The following is a 12592-nucleotide window of genomic DNA, read 5'->3' as shown; positions in this document are numbered from 1 at the left end:
GTGCTAGGTACATTAATCCCTAACAGAGCACATCCCTGCTAAGGTGACAGCCAGAGGAGCTGGCTTGCAACCGCTGCTCTGTGTTGGAAGTTGTAGGAGTGCACACTGACACAAAGCACATCAGTGTGAAATCACAGAGCTGCCCCAGCTGGGGATGCTCAGCAGAGCTCTCCATGTGCTCCCTCAGAATGGGGATCTCAGTTTGCTTGCTTAACCAGCTTGCTTGTTTGCTTGCTTTGGGCAGGTATTTATTTTTATTTGATAAAGTGGTGATTGTCTGCAAAAGGAAAGGATACAATTATGAGCTGAAAGAAATTATCGAGCTGCTCTTCCACAAGATGACCGACGACCCTATGAACAACAAGGACATTAAGAAGGTAGGTGGAGTGGAGATCAGCTCTGCCAGAGAGCATTTTGGAGCTGCTCTGACCTGTCCTTGGGTAGCATGTTCCCAGCAGTCTTTTTAAATAGAAACAGAGCTTGCAAAATACTGGAACATAAACAGTCAGCTGGCAGGACAGCCTTACAGAGAGTTGGGAAATGCTTAGGTGTACAGGGCTGGGCTTGATCCTCTGACCTCCGTCTGTGCAAAACAGCCCTGGAGAGGATGGGTGGGAGGGAGGAGGGAGAGGGAGGCAAGGGGATGCCAGCCCTGCTGCCAGCTTGCCAAAATCAGCTAGATGAATGCAGCTGCCTCTGAAGGAGCAGCATTTTGCTGGTGTCCAACTATCAGAGATGCAGGGACTTGTGTGCAGTTAGATGCTGTATGGATGGGACACATGACATTGGGTGTGAAAAGCCTGTTTTGCCACTTGGATGCTGAAGAAATGCCGCTAGCTTTGTGTTTTAATGCGGTATATTTCCTCTTTGCTCTCTTATGCTTTCTAGTCGCATGGAAAAATGGTAAGCAAAGCATGCAGATTTCTCTCATGTTTTTCTGTGCAGAGTTGTAATGAGACAGGCAGAGCATATGTGTGTTGTGCAGGTCAGATGTTCCTCCTGGGCTGTCAGTTGTCAGGGGGAGAGATAATGGCTGGGGAGGATCTACTGGAGCAGAAAAATCCCACTTCTCTCATCTGCCACCATAAAATCCCATTTGGCCCTAGTGCACAGTGCAGGGCGGATTCAGGCATCATTAGCTGTGATGTGCTGTAGAGATAGAGCTGTTCTTCCTACTTCCCTACTGTTATCCTTGCAGAGGTGCAGAGAAAAGGGGCAGGTGCTGAGAGCAGCTCTTGAGAAATGTGAATAAAAGCTCACTGCTGCTCAGGTGCTGGGAGTGCAGCGATGCGATCGCTTCTTGTTTCCTCCTGCAGTGGTCGTATGGCTTCTACCTGATCCACCTTCAGGGAAAGCAGGGCTTCCAGTTCTTCTGCAAGACGGAGGAGATGAAGAGGAAGTGGATGGAGCAGTTTGAAATGGCAATGTGAGCACTGGGCATGGGGCGAGGAGCGTTGGGCTGCTGGAGAGCAGCTCTGGTGGCAAAGCTCCCATGGGCTGGAAAGGTGGGACTCTATGTAAAGGGAGGCATGAAGTTATCCACCCAAGTGTTTGCCCCAAAGCCTGTTTCCAAACATCGACCGAAATGCAAACAGACACCACGAGTGGCCATGAGCACAGAACAGGTGATGGGAGCAGATCGTTAATCCCACTCCTTCCTGCAGGTCCAACATAAAGCCAGAAAAAGCCAATGCGAACCACCACAGCTTCCAGATGTACACGTTTGAAAAGACCACCAACTGCAAAGCATGCAAGATGTTCCTAAGGTGAGCCAGGCACTTCTTGCTGTTCTGATTTGCAAATAGACCCGGGTAGGAGCTGAACTCACACCTTGTGACCTCCTTTTGCACAGAGGAACGTTCTACCAGGGCTATCTCTGCCCAAAATGTGGAGCTGGTGCTCACAAGGAGTGCTTGGAAATCATTCCTCCCTGCAAGATGGGTGAGTTACTTGGCCACGTCAGCAGCTTATGACATTGAGGTTAATGGATGTGAATGATCCCAAAGTTCCTCCCCCTAAAGTGCTATCAGCTGCTTGTTAACAGCTAAAAAACACCTGACGATGCTGCCAACTGCCTCCCAGGACTGCAGCTCATAGTGGCTGGTGGTTTCATAAGCAAATGGACTGACCAAACCACCAAAAATCAAGAAGAGATCCCTGTCCTCAAACCAACGCAGGCTCTCCTGTGGTGACCAGCACAGCACTGGTGCTCTGTGCCATGGGGAGTGTGAAATCTCAGAGCTTGGTGCAAGTGAGAAATCCGTGCCCAGTGCTGATCCCCTCCCACCAAGTGTGGAGCTGAGGAGTGACCCCACAACCCCCCTCCTTGGTCAGGTGTCAGTGCTGCTTTAAGGATCCTCGTGGCATCAAGGGAAGCAGAAAATGGGTTTGCTGCCTGCTAAACTAATGACCTATTTCAACATTTCTCTTGCAGGCTCTTCAGCAGACCAGGTAAGTTGTTTGAGGACCCTTTCCCCACATCCGTCCCTCTGTCCTTGCCTGGCCTGGTGCTCAGCTCATGGTGGGGCACTGGCAGAGGTCTCAGGGGTCCCAGTAATTGGGGGCAGGACTGGAGACCGATCCAGTCTGGGCTAAAGACTGGGCTAAAAGTGGCCCAGTCTGCATGGCTTGGGCTTCAGAAAGTGCCAACGCCCAGCAGAGCCAGGGAGGTTTCCTATCCTGATGTTTTCAGATGGGGAGAGCTGGGACTGCTGCGTCCTCATAGGAATTTTTCCTCTCTCTCTGCAGGATTTGCTGAGTGCTGGACCTGGTAAGGGCATTGCTACATTGCAAGAGGGCATCTTGATTGCAACTGGAGGTGTCACAGAGGCTTGGGCACATGGGATGTGGGGAAAGCTCCTTCTGAAATTGGAAATAAGTGCTGATTGGAATGGAATGGAATGGGATGGGATGCCCAGAGCTCTCCTCCTGTTCCCCAAGGCTTTGGCACTGCCTGTCAATAACTCCCTGCTCAGACAGAGTAGGGCATAGACTTCCTCTAATGCAAGCCACGCTCTCCCTGGCAGAGCAGCTTGGTAGTGGTGGACATCTCCATGCCCATGCATGATGAGCAGCTTGGTAGTGATGGAACATCTCCATGCCCATGCATGATCAGCAGCTTGGTAGTGATGGAACATCTCCATGCCCATGCATGATGAGCAGCTTGGTAGTGGTGGGACATCTCCATGCCCATGCATGATGAGCAGCTTGGTAGTGGTGGGACATCTCCATGCCCATGCATGATGAGCAGCTTGGTAGTGGTGGGACATCTCCATGCCCATGCATGATGAGCAGCTTGGTAGTGGTGGAACATCTCCATGCCCATGCATGATGCGCTGCCCTCTGGTGGGAACCTGAGTCACTATGGTTGCTGCAACCTCTTCTGTATATTTATTTTACTTTTCTTCACACCAACCTGGTCAGAGTGCTGGGCTGCCCTGCCTGTGTTCTATCTCAAAGAAGAAGGAACAATTTGGTTTTGTGCTTTTCCTGTCGAAAGGAAAGCCTGGCAAAAAGAAACCGAATCAGATCACTGGTTTGGAAACGCAGCACAGTGCTCCCGCTGGGTGGGGAGAGACAGCTGGCAGCAGAGGTGGGGAAGCAATCTGTAGACAAATACAGTGGTTGTAGAGCACTTTGGGTAGCTCTATTTAATGTGTGATTAATTAAAAGACAACTGGACTTTGGCTGCAAACTACTGGGGTGGAGAAATGCTTTCCGAGCCCTGCTGAAGCCCAACACAGAGCACATGGCTGCAGGCATTTTGCTGATCCCTTTCATTTTCATGCTTTCTGCCCCAAACTCCTGCCTGCTGCTGCCTTTAGATTTGCAGTTCACAGGACAAAGAACAGCAGGAGGTGGGAGATTATTGTCATTTTGCTTTTCTTGAGCAGGGATGAAACTGCTTTGCATCTCCCCCAGGTCCTAAAATGGTTGCAGTGCAGAACTACCACGGGAACCCTGCGCCGCCTGGCAAGCCAGTGCTGACATTCCAAATTGGAGATGTGATCGAGCTGCTGAGGGGAGACCCTGACTCGCCTTGGTGGGAGGTGAGGGCCCTTCCCTCAGGGACCTGCTGGCACGTTTTAAACCATTGTCATCTGCATTGTCCCTTTGTCACATCTTCTGTAGCGTGGGGATGGGCTGCACGGTGCTTGGGAGCTGCATTAGGGTTTGTCCTCATCCATACATTGCTCTTCTGTGCACCCCGCTGATCCCCAGCTCTGTGCTCTGCAGGGGCGGCTGCTGCAGACCAAGAAGTCGGGTTACTTCCCCAGCTCGTCTGTAAAGCCCTGCCCCGTGGATGCCAGGGTACGTGTGTGGCTGTGGGTCGGTTGAGAGGGGTTCCTGCTGCATTCCAGGGGGCATGAGATGCCCTGGAGGGCCCTTGGCTCTCCCCAGTCATTTTTTGCTACGTGCAGCAGTGCTGTCAGCTTACTTCCCAATTTAAAAAGGCTTAAATAAATAAAAAAAAACACAGTGCGTTCATCCAGAGCTATTTTGGGTGGGGAGGCTGAGGGAGAAGCACTCATCCTTAACCCTGCCCTGCACCCCCAGACCTGGTGGCTCTGAAGCTGCCTGGCAGAGCCCCTCCCATGATAGGAGCACCTCGTTAGGTGCTGGGCAGTAACGAGCAGTGCTCTCTTTGCAGCCTCCCAACAGTCGTCCGCCATCACGGGAGATCGACTATACGGTGTACCCATGGTAAGTTGCACTGAGATGTGTCAGCTTCGGTTTTAATTGTTGCTTTGTCACTAACTGTGCCAACACAGAACTGTGAGTGCACCTTGGTGTCCAGGCATTGAAATCCACAGTGTCCGTGGGGATTTCATCGTTGAGAAAATGACTTGGGAAGGGAAGATGCAATTTCTGCCTTGGCAGGAAAGATTGTGCTTCCATTTCCTCTTGCCTCTTGCCGCTGGCACCATCCAGGGTTTCAAGTTCATGGGTCTAAATTACCGTGAGTCTAAGTTATTCCAGCTCCCATTGAAGTCTCCTTCCTCTGGGGACCAATTCCCAGCCAGTGGGGTTTTCTAGGTGCCCTGGAAACATGAGAGACTTAGAACCAGAGAACCATTTGAGTCAGAAGAATCCTTTAAAGGTCACCTAGTGCTACGCCCTGCAGTGAACAGGGACACCTACAGCTCCTTCATTGTGCTCAAGGTCCATCCTGACCTCAACCTGTCCTCACAGGGGATGTTCCATTGCTTGGAATGCCCTTCAAACTGCACTGCCCATTACTCTTTATTCAGTGGCAGTGGCTGATTCTGCCTCTGAAGGACTGGATCTGTTTCTCTACTTGTCCAACCTTCACACCTTTAATAAGAGAAATGCACACCTCTTTGCCTAAAATACGCCAGTGCTTGAAGGAAGCCGAATCCTAGCTCACAAATGCCCTGGGGAGGCGGCTGGCCCCAAGGAGCGCGGGATGCTCAGCCTCTCTGGCTCAGGTTTGCAGGGAACATGGAGCGGCAGCAGACAGACAACCTGCTGAAGGCCCACGTCAGCGGCACCTACCTGATCCGTGAGCGGCCAGCCGAGGCTGAGCGCTTTGCCATCAGCATCAAGTGAGTGCAGCCTCGTGGGGCGCGCGGATCGTGACCCCAGGAGCACCAGCACACCTTTTGCTGAGCGCCTTTACGTCCCGTCGTAGGTTCAATGAAGAAGTGAAGCACATCAAGGTGGTGGAGAAGGACAACTGGATCCACATCACGGAAGCCAAGAAGTTTGAAAGCTTGTTGGTATGTCCTTGAAGCCGTTTGGGAGCATGGCGGGCTGATGCCAATCCTGCAGAGCATCTCCCAGCCACGTCCCCGTGTGCTTTGCAGGAGTTGGTGGAATACTACCAGAACCATTCGCTGAAGGAGAGTTTCAAGCAGCTGGACACGACGCTCAAGTACCCGTACAAGTCACGGGAACGTTCTACCTCCAGGACCTTCACCCGCTCTCCAGGTAGGACCCATCTCAGCCTCAGTGCCCCATTCCCAATGGGAAACCTCACCCGTTCTGTGGGGCGTGGGCTGGGTCTGAAGGGGGGTTTGCAGCCTCCCTGCAGCTCTTTGCTGCCTTCCCCCTTGCGCTGTCCCACTGTGCTCAGCAGAGATTTGCTGGGTGCGAAGAGATGTGTGGCAGCTTTGGTTGGGTGCATTCAGGCTGTCCTGCCCACGTCAGTTTGCGTGTGGTGGGTCTGGTTCCAGTGTCCCTGGTGGGGTTTGAATCCCAGAGGGACTCCTTTAATGGGGCTGATGGGGGAAATGGAAAATCTGAGCCTAAAAGCAAAAAAGAATAAATGAAGGAAATCGGAGCAAATGGAGAGCAAAATTTGTGCTGTTGCGAAGGATTTGGTTTTGTCTCAAAGGCCGAGAGCAGAAATTGGGAAAAAAAAAAAATTGTTTAAAACCTTTTCCGTGATATATTATAAAAATGCTACCGATGGAAAATAGTTTTTAGAAGTTGATCAGACATCTTTTCCATTTGTGCACACCCCTGCGCTCTGGGCAGTGGCTGCACGTGCCATGGCTGTCCCAGTTCTGAGCGTGTGACCTCTGCATGCATTGCCCTGTATTTCCCCATTGGCTTTTACAACGTTGTGCATTATGATTTTCTTTTATTTTAATTTCCTTTTTAATGCGTGTTCTGCATCTTTCTGTTTCTCTCTAACCTCTTTGCAGCCTCCTGCGCTTCCTACAACTTTTCTTTTCTCAGTCCTCAGGGCCTCAACTTTTCTTCTCAGAGCTCCTCCAGTCCCTTCTGGTCAGGTACCCCATGGAGAGACCCACAGCATCCCCAGCTTGAAAGCCATCGCAGTGGGACCTGCATGGTCCCTGCTGTCCCTTCTTGCACCCACAGGCAACTCTGGAGGCCCTGGCCATGCCCTGCCAGGGGCTCAGCCTGGAAACAAGTGAATAAATCATGGCTTTGCCAAAAGCAAATGCTCTCCCTAAAAATCAAAGCAGGAGCTTTCTGGATTGATTGGAACTGTTACTGTTGAGAAAGGGTGCTTAAATTAGTGACAAACTCTGTCGCAATGGGATCTCATGATGTACTTCAAGCTCGACTTGCTCATCCCGTGTGTTTCACCAAAGGAACATTGGCATCACACCATCTTCCAGCCTGGTTGTCCTTGCTGGCTAAGGAGAACATCTCAGTGTCCAGCAGTTTTTGAGCTCTGGGATCTCAGCCTGCTCAGGAGAACTGTGCTAATGGGGATGGGAAACCTGGGCTGTAAGTGTGTCTGGGGCTCAGACTCCCCCCAGTGGAGTTCTGGCTTTAAATGCATTGCAGACCAGTGTCTTCCTCCCTGATTATAAGGGTTCTGAGCAAAAATGTGTCCTTTTTAGGCTTTTATTTACCAGCATTTTCTTTTTGCTGGACAGGGAAAACCATCTGCTGAGCCATGTGTGTTTTCCCTAAAGCTGTGTTTGAGAACACAACTTCTCAGGTATCAGAACATAACAGGGAATTTGGGATCCTTTAACTACATACAAACTATGACTCTGTGCTGAAATGGGCTCCTGAAATGAGCAAGCTCCTGATAAAAGAGCTCAAAGCTGTCGTGGTTCTTGCTCCATTCTCCAGCCTGGTGGGGATGGATGATTGCACGCTGTGTGTCCGCCTCTCCTCCATCGCCATCCTCATCTCCTTCCATCCCAAGAGCTGGAAATCTGGGCAAAGCTTTTTCCTCAAGCTTATTTCAACCTTGGTTTGCAAAATTTTTTAAAAAGATTAATTAATTAATACTCAAAAATCCCAGGACAAAAAGGGTCATTTGATCAAAACCCGTTTCTTAAAGGTTCTTATTTTTTTTTCTTCTCATTTTGCAAACTCCACTAAAAGAACCTTCTCCTCCGCCTGCTTGCCCAGGAGCACCCTGCAGTGATGGGGACTGTCCTTTACCTCTCTCCCTCTCCTCCAGCCCATCCCCACTGCTCCTCTGTGTGCAGTTCTCCAGCAATCTCCTCCCCATGCCCTGCACTTGCCTGCACGAAGCAATGGAGATGCACTGCTCAACATCTCTCGGAGAATCCAGTCCCAGTTTTGAGGTAGTTCAAACACAAGCTGACTTGTCAAACGCCTTTTGGCACGGTGGTCCCATCAGGAGTTATAAATGATGGAAAGGAATTTTTCCACGATTCCTCCATGAATAATTGTCGATTCCTTTGAAATCTTTCCCTTTGCCACCACCTTCCCTTCTCACCAAATTGCCACGGCAATCCCCACCAATGGGTTGCAGCCCCTCCTGGGCAGCCAGGCGGCTGTCCCAGCTCTGACCACGGAGCTCTGTGACCCCAACAGGATCCACTTCACCCCTGACCACCCCATTTCAGATAAGACCAGAGCTGATCCAGGTCACGGCATTGCAATGGGAGCCAGTGCCGTGGTGGAAAACCCAGGTTGAACCCCGTGGAGCTTTCCCCAGGCTTCAGCTGCTCCATGTGGTGGGGGCCAGTCCCAACACTTCGCTTTGTCCCCCTGCAGTGTTCACCCCACGGGTCATAGGGACGGCAGTGGCACGCTACAACTTTGCAGCACGGGACATGCGGGAGCTGTCGCTGCGGGAGGGCGACGTGGTGAAGATCTACAGCAGGATCGGCGGCGACCAGGGCTGGTGGAAGGGGGAAACCAACGGGAGGGTACGTGCACCTGGTGTCCCATCCCCTGTGCAATTGGTGTCCCATCTCCTTTCTACCACGTGGTCCATATGATGTCCAGATCTCTTTCTTAAGCTTGCATGCAAGGAAATTAATCATAGAATGATAGAATTGTTAATGTACTGATGTCCAACCGTTGACCCATCCCCACCATGCCCGCTAGCTGTGTGGTTCTGCGATTGGAAGGCTCGGTGGCCTGGGGGGAAAGCAGCAAGCTGATGGCTTGCTCAGATGTCCCATAGGGTTTGCAGCACTGGGGACGCATTCCTGATCCCTTCTTTATTGCAGCTACATACTGAGGCAATGCACAGTTATTGTGTTTGAGAACACAACTTTTCAGGGTATCAGAACATAACAGGGAATTTGGGATCCTTTAACTACATGACTATGTGCTGAAATGGGCTCTGAGCAAGCTCCTGATAAAAGAGCTCAAAGCTGTCGTGGTTCTTGCTCCATTCTCCAGCCTGGTGGGGATGGGTCTGTTGGGTGCTAACCTCTTCCAGGCCAGCTCTTGGTGCTTAGTATGGGATGTGTCCAAGGGGCCCTGTTTGCTAAAGGAGCTGAATGGTTCGTGCTCTGCAAGGGAAAAACTTGGGGTGCAGCAAATGAGGAGTTCTGGGTCACTGTGCAGATTTTGTAGCAGCTGCATCTAAGAATTGCATCACCTCCCCATCACTGCCACATGGCTGGGTCTGTAGAGATAACTCAGCGTATGGTGACAGAGGAGCAGTCCCAAAGGTGGGACAGGAGCTCCCTGCTGCTCCCCACCGCTCAGCTCTCCATCTCCCCTCAGGTCGGCTGGTTTCCCTCGACGTACGTGGAAGAAGAGGGGGTGCAATGATGCTGGGGATGCCTTATGGAAAGTCATCGAGTGCCCGGAGCGATCCGCTGCAGACCACACACTGCTCCCCCAGCAGCCCGGCCCCACGCCTGCCAGCACTGCCGGGAGCACCAGCGCTCTCCCCAGACTCTTTAGTAAATCCATTCCTCTGTACAGCATGTGTGTGTGCGTCGGGATGCCTCCAGCCCGGCCCTGTTCTGTCTGTAGAAGATTTGTGGTCTGTTGGATGACGTCTGTGTGGCAACTGCTCCTGGGAGAGCCGCGCTCCCCTGAATGGACAGAGCGGAGGGACTCTGCGTGGTGCCCCCCAGGGGGGTGTCCGGACCTTATTTTTCCTAGAAGTGTTTTAAAATGGTGAGGCTGAAAGCCTGGGCTGTGCCCGGGGGTTCAGAGGTGAGCATGCAGGGCTTGGGGTTAGGGACCGTGGCTACATGATGTCGGGATGCACCTTGGGACCGGGGATGGAGCTTCTCATCCCTGAGGGATGACAGCTGTGAGCTGGGGAGCACAGCTGGACCAAGGACATGGGAGGGAAAAAAGCCCCGTGGGCATCCCGAGCCCCTTTCCTCACTTCCCCCCCAGCCCCACTGCTGTGCTGGGGGTGCGTGGGGCAGCCCAGGACACTGGGTGAGCCGCTGGTGTTGCAGGGCTGGAGGTGTGCCTTGCCACGCGTGAGTTTTGGGGGTCACAGGGCACCAGGTCCCTGCAGAGGAGCAGATGGGAGAATGGATTGAGCACCTCAGCGAGGTCCGTTTTTCTGCAGCCATACGTCTCCCACCTCACTGAACTCAGTGGGGCGATCCCATATGAGTAAGGGCTATGGTATGAAGTCCTGATTTATCTCAATACGTTGTGAAAGCATCTCTTCTTCCAGCTGTGTGCACTTTTGGGGGCCGAGAGCATTGCCCCCTCTTCTTCCCACAGGCTGTTACCGCTGCTGCTGTCAAAGAAAGGTCCGTCTGTCTGTGCATTGCCACTTTGTCCTGAGTTCCATCCATCCCAGTCTGTTCTTCCCGCACTGCAGCCTGTAACGCATAGGCAGAGCTGCTGTTTGAAGAGCTGGGCTGGCATCTTCTGCTGGGCACTGCCTTTGCCACTCAGCTCCAGAATTTCCTTCCAAAGTGCTGTTTTGAACAAATACGTGTGTGTGCGTCTCTGTGTGTTTGTAGTGAGGAATGACTTTCCTATCTCTGAGCCTCGAGAAATGCCCTCCTGTCTCTGTGCATAAGTGGCATTTGGAGCTGCTGCTGTGCCCAGAGCTGTCCCTGGCACTGCAGGTGGGCACGGTGCAAACGCAGCCCTGGGAGACACCAGCGCCGTGCAGTGCTGTATCCCAGCCTTGCTGTCAGCAGAGCTTGAGAAATTACACGGGAGAGCCTGGGGCTCCCATTGGAAAGGGCGGTGTGTTCACTTGGGAGCTCGGCTGTGTTGCTCAGTGAGAAGCCCAGGGCCAGATCAGTGTGCTGCCCAGGGCTCTGGATAGGGCTGGGAATGCGTTGGGTTCCTTGGGCTCACCACGGCAGTGCCCAGCAGGGTGAGGGGGCACAGTGCAGGGCTCGGGGCTTTAGCAAGGTACTGTTGGGTGCTAATCTCTTCCAGGCCAGCTCTTGGTGCTTAGTGTGGGATGTGTCCAAGGGGCCCTGTTTGCTAAAGGAGCTGAATGGTTCGTGCTCTGCAAGGGAAAAACTTGGGGTGCAGCAAATGAGGAGCAGGCAGTGCCCTCTGCAGCATGAAGGGCCGTGCTCAGATTTCCCCAATTTTGGTGTTCTTGAGAGTACATCTAAGGTGAGTGAGACACACAGACAAGAGAACAACTGATGGCCGAAGGTCTGCCTCAGATGCTTTTAAAGCCCTATGCAAACCCCCCCCATCTGAGATGGATTCCTGTGCCTGCAGTGGGTGCATCCCCCTCAGAAGGGCACAATGTTCCCCCTGCAGAAGGTGAATGTGTGACATCTCCTGCACAGCCCCCCAGGTCCAACCCCCCCAGCAAGGTCTCCCTCTCGTGTTTACTGTTGTAAGAAACTTGTTATTAAAAAAAAAAAGAAAAAAAGAAAAAAGATGGTTTTTGTTTGTAAGTAATTATTCAGCCATTTGCCACGATATATATCTGTGAATAAGAAGGAAAATGTGTTTGTTTTTTTTATGATGGCGAGAAAATTGTATATATATTTTAGTTCGTCGCGGAACATTCAGAATTGCAATGGGATACGTTGGAAAATAATATGTAAATTCCTTGGGTTTTTCCTTTGCACTGCACTAACGGGGGTCGAACGGGCTCGGGTGGAGGGGTCCAAAGGTAAAACTGTTTGTTTATGGGATAGGTTCTAGCTGGCAATTTGGAAATCATTTGGAGTAGCTTGTAATGCTGGAATAGAATCTTTAGCTGCTACTTAGAAACCCTTTTGCATGTGGTTCTTCCAGACCTTTTTAAGTTACAATACATCCAAGTAAATCCCACGATGAAAAAAAAAAAAACAACAAAAATAAAGTGTAATTTTGCTGATAGCTCCTTTTATTTTTTTGGCAGCCATGGTTTTTATCACCAGTAAACCCACACAAGAGGGATGGGGTTTGTGTTGGGTTTCTGTGGGGTATAGTGCTTGTGGGGTGGATCCTTCCTGATTATTGGCATTCACACCCCACCAAGAACTGCATTGCTCAGCTGATCCCATCCTGCAGCCTCAGACCCAATGGGGCTCAGCCAGGGCAGCTCCCAGCAGCTGTTCCTCTGCAGCTGTCCCTCTCCCATTAGGATGGCTGAGAAGGGAGTGGGTGATTTTTCACAGCTTCCATTCATTTCTTTGGATCACATTCCCAAATCCCACCCGGCTCTACATGCAGTGGCATTTTCCGGAGCGATGAAATAAAAATCACAGCCTTGCTTACAAATTGCCTGAGGTGTTTTTGGAGGAAAGGGAAGGTTTCACCCCAGAGATGCCACTGTCAGCTGCCCTACTACTGAATTAATAACATTTTCTCCTGCTCTTCTGGCTGTGGCTAGAAGGATGCAGCTCAGCTGGGTGTCACCTTGGCCGAGCTGCAGACCCCTGCCTGGCACAAACCATGTCCCTGTTGGTGCCACTCAGTCTCAGGGAAG

At 51.6% G+C, this 12592-nt stretch overlaps 1 protein-coding gene across 3 annotated transcripts in view; it reads left to right on the top strand.

The window, feature by feature from the left end:
• VAV2 (vav guanine nucleotide exchange factor 2) overlaps nucleotides 1-12000 on the top strand; it is a 100511-nt gene extending 88511 nt beyond the window's left edge. Inside the window, exons 14-28 of one of the 3 annotated variants that reach the window (XM_010720980.2) lie at nucleotides 245-377; nucleotides 1317-1426; nucleotides 1665-1766; nucleotides 1853-1941; nucleotides 2435-2451; nucleotides 2749-2770; nucleotides 3922-4049; nucleotides 4237-4311; nucleotides 4652-4704; nucleotides 5451-5567; nucleotides 5654-5741; nucleotides 5829-5952; nucleotides 6672-6758; nucleotides 8479-8633; nucleotides 9445-12000. In XM_010720980.2, the coding sequence (XP_010719282.1) occupies nucleotides 245-377; nucleotides 1317-1426; nucleotides 1665-1766; nucleotides 1853-1941; nucleotides 2435-2451; nucleotides 2749-2770; nucleotides 3922-4049; nucleotides 4237-4311; nucleotides 4652-4704; nucleotides 5451-5567; nucleotides 5654-5741; nucleotides 5829-5952; nucleotides 6672-6758; nucleotides 8479-8633; nucleotides 9445-9492 (1348 nt within the window). In that variant the 3' untranslated portion in view covers nucleotides 9493-12000. Of the gene's footprint in view, nucleotides 1-244; nucleotides 378-1316; nucleotides 1427-1664; nucleotides 1767-1852; nucleotides 1942-2434; nucleotides 2452-2748; nucleotides 2771-3921; nucleotides 4050-4236; nucleotides 4312-4651; nucleotides 4705-5450; nucleotides 5568-5653; nucleotides 5742-5828; nucleotides 5953-6671; nucleotides 8457-8478; nucleotides 8634-9444 lie in introns of those variants that run through there. The other 2 variants (XM_010720981.2, XM_019621497.3) reach the window with 2 other exon arrangements.
• The last annotated feature ends 592 nt before the right edge of the window (nucleotides 12001-12592 follow it).

The sequence above is a fragment of the Meleagris gallopavo genome, chromosome 19, assembly GCF_905368555.1.
Source record: "Meleagris gallopavo chromosome 19, MGAL_WU_HG_1.1, whole genome shotgun sequence".
Classification (NCBI taxonomy): Eukaryota; Metazoa; Chordata; class Aves; order Galliformes; family Phasianidae; genus Meleagris; species Meleagris gallopavo.
This window is presented reverse-complemented; position numbering and strand designations above follow the sequence as displayed.